The 14,273-nt window shown below is 38.4% G+C and overlaps 1 protein-coding gene across 2 annotated transcripts in view; it reads right to left on the bottom strand.

Moving 5' to 3' along the window:
* LOC127433615 (transient receptor potential cation channel subfamily M member 3-like) overlaps nucleotides 1-14,273 on the bottom strand; it is a 217,087-nt gene that overhangs the window by 26,460 nt on the left and 176,354 nt on the right. For both annotated transcript variants that reach the window (XM_051685663.1, XM_051685668.1), the window contains exons 10-18: nucleotides 12,299-12,399; nucleotides 11,845-11,979; nucleotides 11,411-11,461; nucleotides 9,147-9,287; nucleotides 7,561-7,590; nucleotides 6,858-7,150; nucleotides 3,315-3,543; nucleotides 1,793-1,996; nucleotides 178-318 (exon numbers count right to left, since the gene is read on the bottom strand). In XM_051685663.1, coding sequence (XP_051541623.1) covers nucleotides 178-318; nucleotides 1,793-1,996; nucleotides 3,315-3,543; nucleotides 6,858-7,150; nucleotides 7,561-7,590; nucleotides 9,147-9,287; nucleotides 11,411-11,461; nucleotides 11,845-11,979; nucleotides 12,299-12,399 — 1,325 coding nt within the window. The remainder of the gene's footprint in view (nucleotides 1-177; nucleotides 319-1,792; nucleotides 1,997-3,314; nucleotides 3,544-6,857; nucleotides 7,151-7,560; nucleotides 7,591-9,146; nucleotides 9,288-11,410; nucleotides 11,462-11,844; nucleotides 11,980-12,298; nucleotides 12,400-14,273) is intronic.

Consider the following 14,273-nt stretch of genomic DNA (forward strand, 5'->3'; position numbering starts at 1 on the left):
TAAAATTAAATTTTCTTGCTGCATTGCTGCATTCTGCTTTCACTCTGCTTTTCTGCGCTTGTGGACATGTACGGTACGGCAGGCACTGAATGATTTTATAAATCTGATATGCTAAGTACATGACATAATACTGGGTGCTGTTTTTTTTTTTTAAATGACGGCATAGCTGGGCTTTACCGTGTGAAACCAGAACTTGACAATAGGAGCGTTGTAAAACTCGTAAATTTTGCGTCCCAATGGAATCAGCCGATGGCGTTTCTGCACCTCCTCCACCTGTTTCTTTCGGGATGCTTCTGAACTCACATTTCCCAGCATGGCCTGAGCAAAGTACAAAGGATGGAAAAATAGAGAGAGAGAGAGAGAGAGAGAGAGAGAGAGAGAGAGAGAGAACATTGCTTTAACATACTATTTACATATCATGGCTTTACACCCAGAATTGCATGCAGCTGTTTCAAACACTGCAGTTCAATACTGAGTGCTAAGGCAGTGACATATTCGGTATGAGCTGGGCATTGATGATTCTGCCTGGGAATGGTCGTGAGGAAGAAGAGAGAGAGAGAGAGAAAGAGAGAGAGAGAGAGAGAGAGAGAGAGGAAGAGAGAGGAAAAGAGAGGAAGTGGGGGGGGGGGATGAAAATGCCCAGTGCCATGGGTTATTTAGACACATCCTTAATCCAAGAGTGGGGAGCTTATCCCATAAATGGAAAATATGGCACGCTCTTGGACATCATGGCAGAATTGTATTGCAACAACTTTTCTGCTGTTCAAGCTGTTAGGTAAAGCTAAGCTGCTGAACCCTAGTACAATCTTACAATACACACACCTTCTAAATGCAATGAAATACAGTTTATTTATTTCACAGTTTATGTCCACAGTCAGCCCTAATTTCGGCACTGGCATTTTAATGTTTTCAGACTAAAATATTGCTTTAACAGTCTGTTCAGTCTGGAAGAACATTCCAATAAATTGCAATACAATTTTCATCTTGCATTGTAACCTCATATATCTGCAATATATTCACAGTGAGGTGAGGGGAAAAGCTTCCGTTTTTGGAACTGTGTTGTTCAAGATCAGCTCAGCCCAGTCACTTGTCCAGATTTCTGGGAATTGTAGTCCTTTTCAAATGTTTAGACCAAGTAACTTTTGGACTACATCTCTAATTAACGTTTTGGGTTGACCTGTTTCTTGAGAGCAACACTTGATAGTTCCCAGTGGAAGACTGAATGACGATCTCCGTGCAGTTTTGTGTGAAAGTAGGAAGGTAAACTCTTGTTGAACTTAAAAGTGAAGGTTGTAGTCATGGAGATGGCAGATCAAGTCAGCTAACATAATGCAATGGAGAGACGAGCCTTTAACATGCACAATGGTGCTGTAGTTGCATGAATGATAAAGACACAGGCAGCATTCAGTCACAGTACCGTACTTCAGACGAGACCCTCGCTAAAAGAAAAGAAACAGACAAGGACAGAGGCAGACGGAGACACGATACAACTCCACAACCACGCGTCTTCGCTTTGACAACGAGGAACGAAGAGAAAGGGAAACATGAGAGAGGGGGTGTCGGGTGAGGTGGGGGAGAATGTCAGAACCGCAGGGTCGGTATGGTTCTCTATATGACAAGGAGCCATGGACTCGAAAAAACTAAACAAATTGGAAGCGTTGTTAGGAGGCCAAATTGGGGGCAGGACTTCCACAGAGCAGAGCAGATGTGCCTAAGTATGTGCAAACGTGTGTATGCGCACGAGTGTGCTAGGCTATAAGCTAAGAAACGAGGCTAAGGTGGGTGCTCTCACCACGGAGTTGTACTGCGTCTCACAGTAAGATCTTACTGTGAACTCCATGTCCTCCTCCTCTTTCTCCTTAGCTTGTTTCTCAGGTTCATCCACATCCTTCTCCTGGAGGTAGGTGTCCTGATCCTGAGGCATATATGACATTTCGTCCTTATTTTTTAACTCAAGGCTTAATATGGAAGGGGGGAGAAGTAGGCCCAGGATAACCTGTTGGACACAACAGACAAACGTAAAACAGAGCATGAGAGAAAACTGAAAAGGAGAGTTGTAAAATTTATTTATCAGGGGCTGGCAAAATATCTATCTAAGAATGTCTAAACTAAAGGTTGAAGCTTTGACCATTTACAGGCCAACCATGTCAATGAAGAAAATTTATTTCTGATAGATAGGTCAGAATTCTGTTGAATTTATCATTTTAACAAAGAGCCCATTTAATAATTCCATTAAAAGTCTCTTTGGAGTAGAATTCCCAAAATCAAATACACTTTCCCTTACCTATCAATACAACTTCCTCTTTAATCTATTTTCAACAACCTTTCCAACCTGAGTCAAATAATTATATTTATTTATTTATCACACATTATACATTTGCACATATACAGTGAAATTCTTTTTTTTCACATATCCCAGCTAAGCTGGGGTAAGAGTGCAGGGTCAGCCATGATACGGGACCCCTGGAGCAGATAGGGTCAAGGGCCTTGCTCAAGGGCCCAACAGTGGCATCTTGGCGGTGCTGGGGCTTGAACCCCCGACCTTCTGATCAGTAACCCAGAGCCTTAACCGCTGAACCAAAAAAGTTTACCCAAAAATGCAAATTCTGTCATCATTTACTCACCCTCATGTTGTTCCAAACCATATGTTTTTATTCTGTGAAAAAAAAAAAAAAAAAGATGTTGCACAGAATGACAGCCTTTGTCACCACTCATCTTTATTGTATCTCTAATTTATTACTGTATCTAAAAAGATGCAATAAAAGTGAATGGTGACTAACATACTGCCTAACATTGTCTTTTGTGTTCTTTGGAAGAAAGAGAGTCATAACAGTTTGGAACAACATGAGGGTTACTCAATTATCCATTTAAAGCATTTTTCTGCACTTTGTAAATTGTTTTTCTTTACATGACCAGCCAACTTAATTTGACTTTTGAAATGACCTTTGCTGTCATTTTGGTATCTCTCTACTAAGAAATATGATTACATATGATCTTTGAGTCAGTTTCACAAATGTCACCACAGCTAGAGTCCTGAAACTGAGCACTTAAGACCCTGCGTAAGTTGCTGACCTCATGTTTATGGGGGTAAATGCAAAAAAGATGATGGATTCGCCTATCAAAAGATCACTTAAAGGTGACCCTTAAAAGCTGTGAGCACTCCCTTTGGCACCCTACACCACCAAATACAGTAATCTGTAAAAATACCAATACAGAGTAAGTCCTTTGCAATGGCTGATATTACAGTATGTACTGTATGTAACATGTCTATCACTGAGACCATGGTCTGTGTCAAGTTTCCTCCCAGGTCTGACCTTCAGGCCAGAATTCTTGCGCATACGCAGGCGTCCCATCCACATGTCGGTGAGGAGCATCTGGCTGCAGGTGTGTGCGATGAAGTCCCTGTGTTTGGCAGCCACAGCCAGCTGCAGACAGGTGGCATTACTCCAGTTCTTCAGCTCGTAGGTCAACAGCTTCATGGCCATCTGTTCGTCCTGCTTATAGGACTGATCCAGCAGCTCGACAGCCAGCTGACCAAACTCCCTGACAGATAAAAAAATCAATGGAATATTTCCGTACCACAGACACATTTACATGCACATAAGCATGAAAGATCATACTAGGGATGGGTCATAATGGAGACTGCTACTCCAACACCAACTAGTTAATGATGTGGTCAACTAGATTATTTTTTAGCTTTGATATTTTTAGCGGCGGCGCTTTAATTAGTGTGTTGACTAGCAGTCGACTGATCTGGGTTTTTGACCGATGCCGATATCTAGAGAGCAGGGTAGCCGATATAATGCTAATTTATCACACAATTTAATATAGTTGGCTAAATAGCATATACATAAGTCAGTCACTGTTTACATACAACAGCGCTCCGTGATCACTACTACACTAATAAAGCTAGGAAATAGCTTTAAACTTCAGCGTTAAGGCTCATCATAGCTGAGAGACACAACAGACTGATTAATTACACAAATTCAAGGCGCTTACCTCTTACCGGACTTTCCACATTGGAGAGGACGTGCTGTTTAAAATGGAGGAGATTGCGGTTTATATAGTGAAAGACTTTTGTGCACCGGCTACTGCAAAATAGGGAGAAATACCCCTGCTTGTACGGCTACTTTTCAACTGAGAAAGCTGATCTTCAGAAAGCTGACAGTATCTCTGCTTGGGAGTGGCAACAGGTGATCGCACACACTCCATCTCTCTCTCTCTCTCTCTCTCTCTCTCTGTCACACACACACACATCCTTGTTTATCCAATAACTTGTTAGAAACAGCACAAGCCATGATGCTATTTCTGAAGTGACATTTTTGAATTACTAACGAAGGCTTGGATGCATCATTTGGTTTGAACCAGAAACGGCAGATTCTGATCCGTTGCGTAAGAAAGTAGTTCCATGTACAAATGCGTTTTTATGACCGTACTCAATTTTTCCTAATTTTTTTAAATGTACTTGTTCATTGAACTGTTGTATATAAGCAATATCACACTTGCAATTGTGCTATATGGCCCTAAATCAGCACTGCTGTGATTACCTACGGCCAAATCACAGCAGTGCTGATGTAGGGCCATATCGCACTCTTGCTCGTGTGATATTGCTTAAATAGCGCATGTGAAGCACTATTACTTTGAAGTTGCTCTTACGCTGTAGTGGGGATCCAGTAGCAATCTCTTGACAAATTTCAGTTTACACGGACTGGATCGCCTGCTTGGAGTGTCATGGACAGACAGTCATAAGCAGGCAATTCTCGGGTGCCCTTGTGGCTTGAGAAACTAATCAGAAACAAAAAGTCCAACTGCAAACTGTCTATCAGCTAAGGCATGCTAACTTGATCCTACCTGCTAACGCTGATGAATTGCAAGCTACCTTGCTTCGTAACTTTCAAATAATTTCAATGATCTTCTCTTTATACTAAAAGTCAGGTATACAGGATAAATTTAAGCAAATACGCTAGTTTCTTGATCGTAGTACAACATATGACATACAAGACATATAACAGTGCAGTGCAACAGTAAACTGTCTGGTATAGTTCGGTAGTATGTAGCTGTACGTGTGTATCAGTATGTTATGTTAGCTGATAAGTAGTTTTAGGTTAGTCTCAAAGTTTGTAGTAAAACAATCATAACTGTGTAATTTTAATTATGCTACCTTATCTGTCAGCATGATGCCGGTAGTTCACTTTCAGTCTCTTTGTACGTTATGTCATTGTTTTGGCCGATGTTTGCTTGCTTGCATCCCTATGGCGTGTGTGCACGAGTGCGAGTGCGAGCACGAGCAACAGGTAGCTGGCTGCAGTTCACTTAATGGCCACAGGTGTCATTAATAATAAGGGTTTCTGAAGCTTACATACTGCACCTTTAAGTTACTCAGAAAAAAAAAAATGCACTTCACATAAAATTAAACACTTCTTGTAAGATTACCCTACAGTATCTATGAATAAAAAAATGCATTTTAAAAATGATTTGTAAAAAAAAAAAAAAAAAAAAAAAAAAAAGTTGTGTATATTCAAGTGTGTATTCATTAATTAATAATGCATTACCATTACCCTCACTTTAAAATTATTAGTAATTCCTTCATGTTTATGTGGTAACACTTGACTTGACTTGCTTACTTATGGGTTACCAAAATTATTTTAAAAAGACCTCCAGCAATATCAAACCTGCCGAAGTTAATAATTTGTAATGAACAGAAGAGATATCCCAAGGAATACACATGTTGGGCACAAACATCTGTAAGCTGATTATAATACTCTACCAGACACTGTGGCCATGATTTAAAGAGCTGTTATGTTCATAAATGAATTCCAGCAAAGAAAACACATGAGGCGCAAGTTTCTCTGAAGGCGATCATTTCATGATCATGTTCACAATAAAAACATAATCATTCACATTTTAGACACATATTAAAGTTTTAATTAGTAATTAATTAGCAGTTATTTTAAATTAGCCATAGTTAGTTAATAGTTTTTAAAGAGGCAAATCAAATTCAGTAATTACTGATTACCAGTGAACAGTGAACTACCTCAGTCATCAGTTCACTATTACTTACTGACTGGTTAATCATGTTTCTATATTAGTTAATAGTAGTAACTAAAGTGTTAATGTAGTACTACTCATTCATCCTGCATTAATTCCTGCATAATTACCTATTAATGATGGACAATTATTATAAAGTGTTACCACAATCTTAATAGCCCGGTCATTTTTGATGGGGACACAAAATGTAGATCACATTTAGATGAACGTCTTCACCCATTTCGTCACATCTCATGCTGTTTTTCGAGCATCCCAACACAAGTTTAGCATTTTAAAATTCCATTTCTTAAAATGCGAGACCCCAGCATTCTGTACAATTTCGTTGCACTCTGTTTGGTCATTTTAGAACACATGAATGTGTTCTTTGTAAATGACCCCTAAGAAACATGTCCGATCGGGGTCAAATGAACTCGAAACCAGCTTAATTATACAGGGCTTTGTTATGACAGATTCCTTCAGGCAGCCCACATACTAGTTGATTATGAAAATTAGTTTTGCATATCAAACATCTCTACAGAAAAATGGTAAGTTTGCTTAATGTGTGCAAGCAGGATTACAAGGTCTCAAATACCAATACAAAGGAGACAAAGGCTTGAAATTGGTCTTTGAGATCAGTGACTGCGACTTTGATGGCAGGCCAATTTGGCATATAACAGATGGTCAAACTTCTCCACCCCAGATAAAAATGTGATTGTTATGCTGGCAGTGGAATTATGAATTAGGCTGAAGATAAATTCTCATCTAGGCTTTAATTTCATAAGGTAAATTGGCCTCTGTTAGATCTTAAGCTGCTTGAGTGCATTTCATACCTTGAGTTCTGATTGAGTTCCTGTGAGATGTCATCTACCATGTCGTTCTCTGATGCTTCGTGAGCCATTGCCTTGCAGAGCTTACAGGCAACGAGGGCTTTTGCCATGGCCTCTTCTCCATGCTGCCAGAAGAACAAGGCCATCTTCTGCCGTTTCATCAGCACTGCCCAGACCATCAGCTCATGGAACGGGAAGGGGAAATGATTGATTTCCGGATCATCCAGGTCAATGTCTACCTCCTCCTCACGCTTCCGTGTGGTCTTCTGACGCCCTCTTCTAACGGGCATGTCATCCTTTTATAGAAGAAAGATATTTTAATTATTCATTTCGTATATTAACTACAGTATATTCCTCATGCCTGAAAATTACTAAAGCAAGACTCTGACTAATTAAAAACAAACAACCAGTAAAGTGCCTCTGTTTTATATTTTCAAAGAAGTCACTTAAAGTAATAGGACCAGGACAAGTAATAGAACCTGTATACAAACATTAAAGATAATTGTAGGCAACTGAAATGTTTAGGATTGCATTTGTAAAACCTCTGAACATGCAATCCAAGAAGCAATTTTATTATGAACTTTCATTACTTGAACTTCAAACCTCCAAATCAAAAAGAGAGCTTAAACAAAACAGTTTCAATAAAACTCAGTGGGGATTTTATTGAAAAGCAGTGGGATACATAAAATGAAGAAATAAATCTCACCTCCATTCCAAGCAGCTTTAGGGCTTTTGGCTACAAAACACACACAAACATAAGCACATATGAAGAACAAAAATAGCAAGGCATGTTAGATTTATTTATTTATTTTTTAATAATTTTACCATCCCCTTCATTAACACGAATATAGGGACTCCTTCTGTTTCTAAGAGCATGGCATGTTTAATGAGTAGAGGGGATTCCTTATATCATGCAATGATACATTTAGATTATCTCTGGTGGTACTGCTGATGTCTGATCTATTTCAAGCTTATACTGCCGTATAAGTAGAATGGTCAGAGCATACATGCAAATAAGATTAAATGTTCTCACAATATTGAAGTGCATATGCTCACACATGTATATTCAGAGAAACTCATTAACACATAGGGGTAAGACACTATTTCAGATAAACTGTTCCTGTGACATTGGCATGATGGAGCTGTGATGTTTCATCTCCTCTCTGTGACTCTCTGAAATCCATTCTGAGTCAGAGGGCCTAGATTTGTGTTTTAGATCCCAGAGCCTTCTGAGGTGTTAAAGTGTGTGAAGAAATTAGATATCATCCAGGTGTCAGTGGCTTGAGAATTTGCTTTGGCTCCTGTTCACTCTGCACTGCTGCAGTTGCTCTGTATGTAAAATTCTCTCTGCACTGAATATCTAGATTGTGTTAGTTCCATATGCAATCTCTCTGTTGCATCTCTGATGGAAAATATGTTTTTACCTTGTTTCCCAGATGGGTCATGCAAGGAGCAAACTGAGCAAAACAAATCACAAATTTCTTTTGAAATTATGTTTTCATTTGTGGGAACCTGAAAGAATAATCCCATGTTTGAAAAGCAAATTTTTTTTTCCCTAAACATTTTAGGGAAGATACATTTATATAGTCTATATTTCTACAGGTCATCACTAAACTATGTTTAAAGAAACAGTTCACCCAAAAATTAAAATTCTCTCATCATTTACTCACCCTCATGCCATCCCAGATGTGTATGACTTTCTCTCTCCTGATGAACACAAACAAATATTTTTAGAAGAATATTTCAGCTCTGTAGGTCCTCACAATGCAAAGTAATGGGTACCAAGCTCCAAAAGCACATAAAGGGAGTATAAAAGTAATCCATATGACACCAGTGGTTAAATCCATACAGTATCTTTAGAAGTGATATGATAAGAGTGGGTGAGAAACAGATCAATATTTAAGTCCTTTCTTACTATAAAACTTCCACCTCCCAATATCGCCACCTACTGGGCAGAGAGGAGAATTTATAGTAAAAAGGACTTAAATATTGATCTGTGTCACACCCGCACCTGTCACATCGCTTCAGAAGATATTAATTTTACCATTGGAGTATTATGGACTGCTTTTATGCTGCCTTTATATGCATTTTGGAGCTTCAAGATTTTGGTACCCATTCACTTGCATTGTGAGGACTGTTCTAAGCTGAAATGTTCTAAAAATCTTTGTTGTGTTCAGCAGAAGTAAGTCACACATCTGTGATAGCATGAGCGTGAGTAAATGATGAGAGAATTTTCATTTTTGGGTGAAATTTTCCTTTAAAAGTGGTGTTTTTACAAGTTAAATAACATACTCTCTTGGGTCCAAAAAGGTTGTGATAGAGGGTCCGAAATCTCTTCCTGGTATAATTGCAGCGGTAGGCTCCACCCATGAGGTATTCAATGACCAATCCAATGTCGATCAGGCTGATGCGGTAGTCAGGGGGCAGGTTACCCTGAAAGCAAAGAGGTTACTTATGGCGACACTGAACCCATTACCAACAGTTGTGGCTAAGAAACTGACAAAAGGTCAGGTCAGACATGATTCATGCACTCAAATACATATGCACCACGTTCACACTAACACACACCAGTACACTCTTACTTCAAAAACACGCTAACATATTGCTAGAAGGAATCAAGTTAACTGAAGTAAATTGGCTGATTCACCTTGAGGTAGATCCAACTGAACCCTGGATATTCTTGCTTGGAAAGAACACACAAGGTCAGTGAGACAGAATCATATTAAAGGGACAGACCACCCACTGAGACTAACCAGTCAAGAATCTTGGTTTGGTGTCATATTGAACTGACCATAAGAAACTGCCTTTCTACAAGGCAAAAACAAAAATGTGACTGAGAGAGAACTGTCGAGAGAAAGAAAACGGATATGGGAAAACATTTCCAATAATGGGTGGGACAACAAAAGAGCAAAGGGTATAAAGTGAATAAAGGTAAACAATGCCTCAGTTGCTAATTTAATTCATTTTCATGATATGCCAATGTTAGACAACTTTTCCAATTAGAGACTTCTTATCAGGGTGTTGAAATTTAGATTGTAAATGAACGACATGAAGAAAACATGAAGTTCTTAGATTCCTCCTTTCAGAAGATCTACAGGCCAAATCCCTCTTAGCAAAATTTCTATCATATCCCACATCCAGCCTCATGACTATGATAAACAGACTTTGCTCTGGCTCTGCAATTGTCAATGCAGAGCCCACCATAGATATTCTAAGCTGAGCTAATTACTCCAACCTCAGCAAATACCACAATAAGCTTCAACTGGCTGATCTGAATCAGCAGTGGAGATATTTGTATAAATTGATGAAACATCCAAAGACATTTTAATGTAATTTTAGTCTCCATGGACACATAAAATATTTGTGCCCTCAAATGCCCAGATAGAAAAGTTAAGAACATAAAAAAAACAAACAAACAATAACACACACACACACAGTGTTCCTGCAGTGAGTCATTTCTATTTTAAGAAGAGATTCCAGTATTCGGATATAATAATAATAAAAATAATTCCTTACATTTATATAGCGCTTTTCTAGGCACTCAAAGCGCTTTACATAGTATAGGGGGAATCTCCTCAACCACCACCAGTGTGCAGCATCCACCTGGATGATGTGATGGCAGCCATAGTGCGCCAGAACACCCACCACACACAACTATTGGTGGAGAGGAGAGTAGAGTGATGTAGCCAATTCAGGGATGGAGATTATTAGGAGGCCATGATAGATAAGGGCCATTAGGGGGAATTTTGGCCAGGATATGCTGTCACTATAAGACTACAGAAATCACCACTGTGCACACAAAGGGCAACCAAGCATCCCATTATGTCATGGAAAATTCACTAAGGAATAGTGCATTTGTGCAAGACATTTTTACAAGAGTAAGTTGATGTAACATCCCAAGACATTTTAAAGTAATGTTAATCTCCATGGACGACAGAAGATTTGTTCCCTCAAATGCCCGAAAAGAAAAGTTGAAGAACCATTTAACAGAGTAGATAAAAACCTCACTCTGTACCTGTGATAATGAGCCACTTCTAATTTTTAAGAAGAGTTAGCAGTATTTTTAATGCACAGATGTCACTATAAGACTACAGATATCAACACAGTGCACAAAGAAGGCAACCAAGTGTCCTATTATGTCTTGGAAAATGCATTAAGAAATAGTAATTAAGAAAAACGACTATACACTAGAGACTTAAGAAGCAACAAACCCACTGTTCTAACTGTATGATAGTCTGAAAATCACTGAAACAAGCAGAGAGGACACAGACAGAAACAAAGGAAGCAACTAATTGGACAAATCTGTCTGTCAAGCTAAGAAGCAGAAAAGACACCTTTGCTAAATATGCAACACAAATCTAAGACTAATCTACCACCTACACACACACACACACACACACACACACACACACAGCACGCACACACACACGCACACACATGCACACACATGCTCTCTCTCTGACTTACACATCCACTCACACACATGCATACACAAACATTCACACACATGCATACAGAAACACACACACTCAGTTGCATGCATAGTGAATTCTTACCTTCTTCACATCTCTGACGAGGTGGTACAAGGTGTTGGATGGCCCATGCCTCTGTAACAGCCAAACAGAAACACATTTAACCATTCACAATCTCCCTCAACATACAAACACATCTAAACACATATTTATTTAGAAATACACTGTAAAGATTAGTGCTAGACCTGCATGATCTGACCTTTAAAGGGATCATATCATTCATTTTTATTGCCCCAATAATATTCTTGAATTAAACCCAGTTTAATATTCTTGAATAAAACCCAGTTAATTTAAAAGTTACCACATGAAGCACATTTTTAGATTAACTGGTAAACAATTTTTATAGAGTGCACAAGCTTAAATTGTTATTTTCATTATAGATTATAGTGTGTGTATAGAGGGTGATCTGTATAGACATGTGATTTCTGCAACAGAGATGCAGGAAGTAGATGCATTACCGTATTATAGAGCTCTTCGAGTCTGGACAGTGTCAGGAAACGGTGCATGCTCACTCCATTCTCAATCAGCAACTTCACAAAGTCCACTCTGTCCAGCACCAGTGCATCCAGCATAGACTGCTCTAGAGAACCCACCTGAGCACAAACAAATAAAGCTTACAGGTCTAGGGCAAATTACACAATAAACCTTCACATGTTGAAAACAGATGCAAAGGTATTCAAAGGTTACAGCCATGAATTGATTCATTTATTTTAATCTGATTGAAATGCAGTGTGCAAGTCACAATCATTAGTGTCTACCATGTTCAATTAGAGTCAGAGGTACACAGAGGTGTTTCTTTTAATTAAATGTCTTCTCTGTGATCAATAAAGTGTCTCTGTATCTGTATACAGTATCTATGAGTAATTACAAGTGCCCAGAGGTCGTGTGTTTGTGTGAATGCATATTGCCTACAGGCCACTGTTGTCCATAAATGAAGATCTGGCTCCGGGCGATGTCCACTCTGTTCCAGGCCAAGGCCAGGCTCAGTTGATCTGGAGCTGATGCATTGGCACCTGGTCAAATGGGCCAAAAAAGCCCATTAGTCATATTCACAAAATAAACCCAAAACTCAACATGGTAATCCGGACCTTTTTCATTGTGTGTGTTTTTATTTTTATTTCATTTTTTATTTTTCAACAATGACCGTCTGACTGCAAGTAAATAAATTCATTCATTTGAGTTAAAAATATTTTATAATGTGAGAAGAAGGGACAGCAGAGTACTAAGAAACACATGACACTTGCACAGTGTAGGAGATATGTTGCCAGGGACAATGGTCAAAAATACATTTTAGTGGTCTTAATACAAAAATATTTGACTGCAGTGGCCACAATTGATTGACCAATCAATTTAACAAAAATTTCAGAGAGCTGTATGTAATAATTAAAGTAAGCTCACTTGCTTTTAACAAAACCATCGTAAAAAGGCCTGGGAAAATGTTAATGAGAAAATATACAATGATACAGATTGTAAATGTGTGTAAAAAATGATCTGATATCTTAAAAAGTCCCATTGATATACATGTACCTCTCAACTTGGAGAATCCTGGGGAATCCCCAGATTCTGCTAGCTCTGACATCATTATAATGCATACTTTATGCCCATTTAATGGGCTGATTCTAGAGATAAATCAGAGAGAAACGCACTCTCCAGGGTCTCTGATATTTCCTCTGCCCTTACTCACAGCTAATAAACCATATCCCTGAGCAATGGGACAGATGCCACTGTTGGGCCCTTGAGCAAGGCCCTTGACCCTATCTGCTCCAGGGGCGCCGTGTCATGGCTATGTGAAAACAAAGAAATTTCACTGTATATATGAAAAAAATGTATAATGTGTGACAATAATAAAGGCTTTCTTCTTCTTTACTTACCCTGGCCTGATGCTTCTAAATTTACTTTTATGAGGGTAATCTTTTCAGACACAGTCCATTAAATGGACACCTCAGTGGCTTGCCGAGGTGCCGGCATGTATAAAACATTATTCAGGATTTGCATTTGCTCAGCTGTTAGCCAGAAGTGAGATCTTCTTGCAACAGAGTAACACTGTGGACAGATGTCATTGGAAAGTAATTCCATGTTAGTTAAATGTGGAAATAATGAGTTCCTAATGTAAAAAAGGCCAAGCTAAAAGACAGATTTGATAATGAGCAAGGCATTGATGGGTCATATATATATATATATATATATATATATATATATATATATATATATATATATATATATATATATATATATATATATATGTGTGTGTGTGTGTGTGTGTGAAGTTCTCTTTAATGTAACTGATCAAAGACCTGAAAAAAATAAAATAAAAAAATAAATAAAAATAAAAAGGCAAATTAAACATTGCTGCTGACTTGGAATAGGTGGGATCCATGCTTTATTTTAAGGAAAAACTCACAGTGCTTACAACACTACAAATAATTGCTCTTACATTAAATGTTACTCAGTGACACAAAGGTGCTGTATCAGCAGAGACTGATCACATAATTATGTATAATTAAGTCTCTGAATTTTATTTGCTATTTTCCGCTGCTTTGAACACCGAAAACTGGAACTAACTGGAGAACGAGATGTGTTCTCTATTTTGTCCCACACTACATGATAATACATCATGTGTCAGATATTCATAAGTGTTTTCAATAAAATAGAAAATTATGAATGTATGACATACAATGGCATTGAACATGCAAGATGTTCACCAGGTCTGAAAGTAAAAAGTGTCTCCTCAAAAGAGATCTCTAGTTACCCCTTTTTGCAAAGCTGTTTTTACTGAGGAAATGGAGAAAATGCATAAACAAATGAGACTGCATGCTTTCAAACAAAGTCAATAACTAGCATATCTTACATTAGTGACTGTAAATTCACTTAACTTGCTAGCAGGACA

This window comes from Myxocyprinus asiaticus, chromosome 4 (assembly GCF_019703515.2).
Source record: "Myxocyprinus asiaticus isolate MX2 ecotype Aquarium Trade chromosome 4, UBuf_Myxa_2, whole genome shotgun sequence".
Classification (NCBI taxonomy): Eukaryota; Metazoa; Chordata; class Actinopteri; order Cypriniformes; family Catostomidae; genus Myxocyprinus; species Myxocyprinus asiaticus.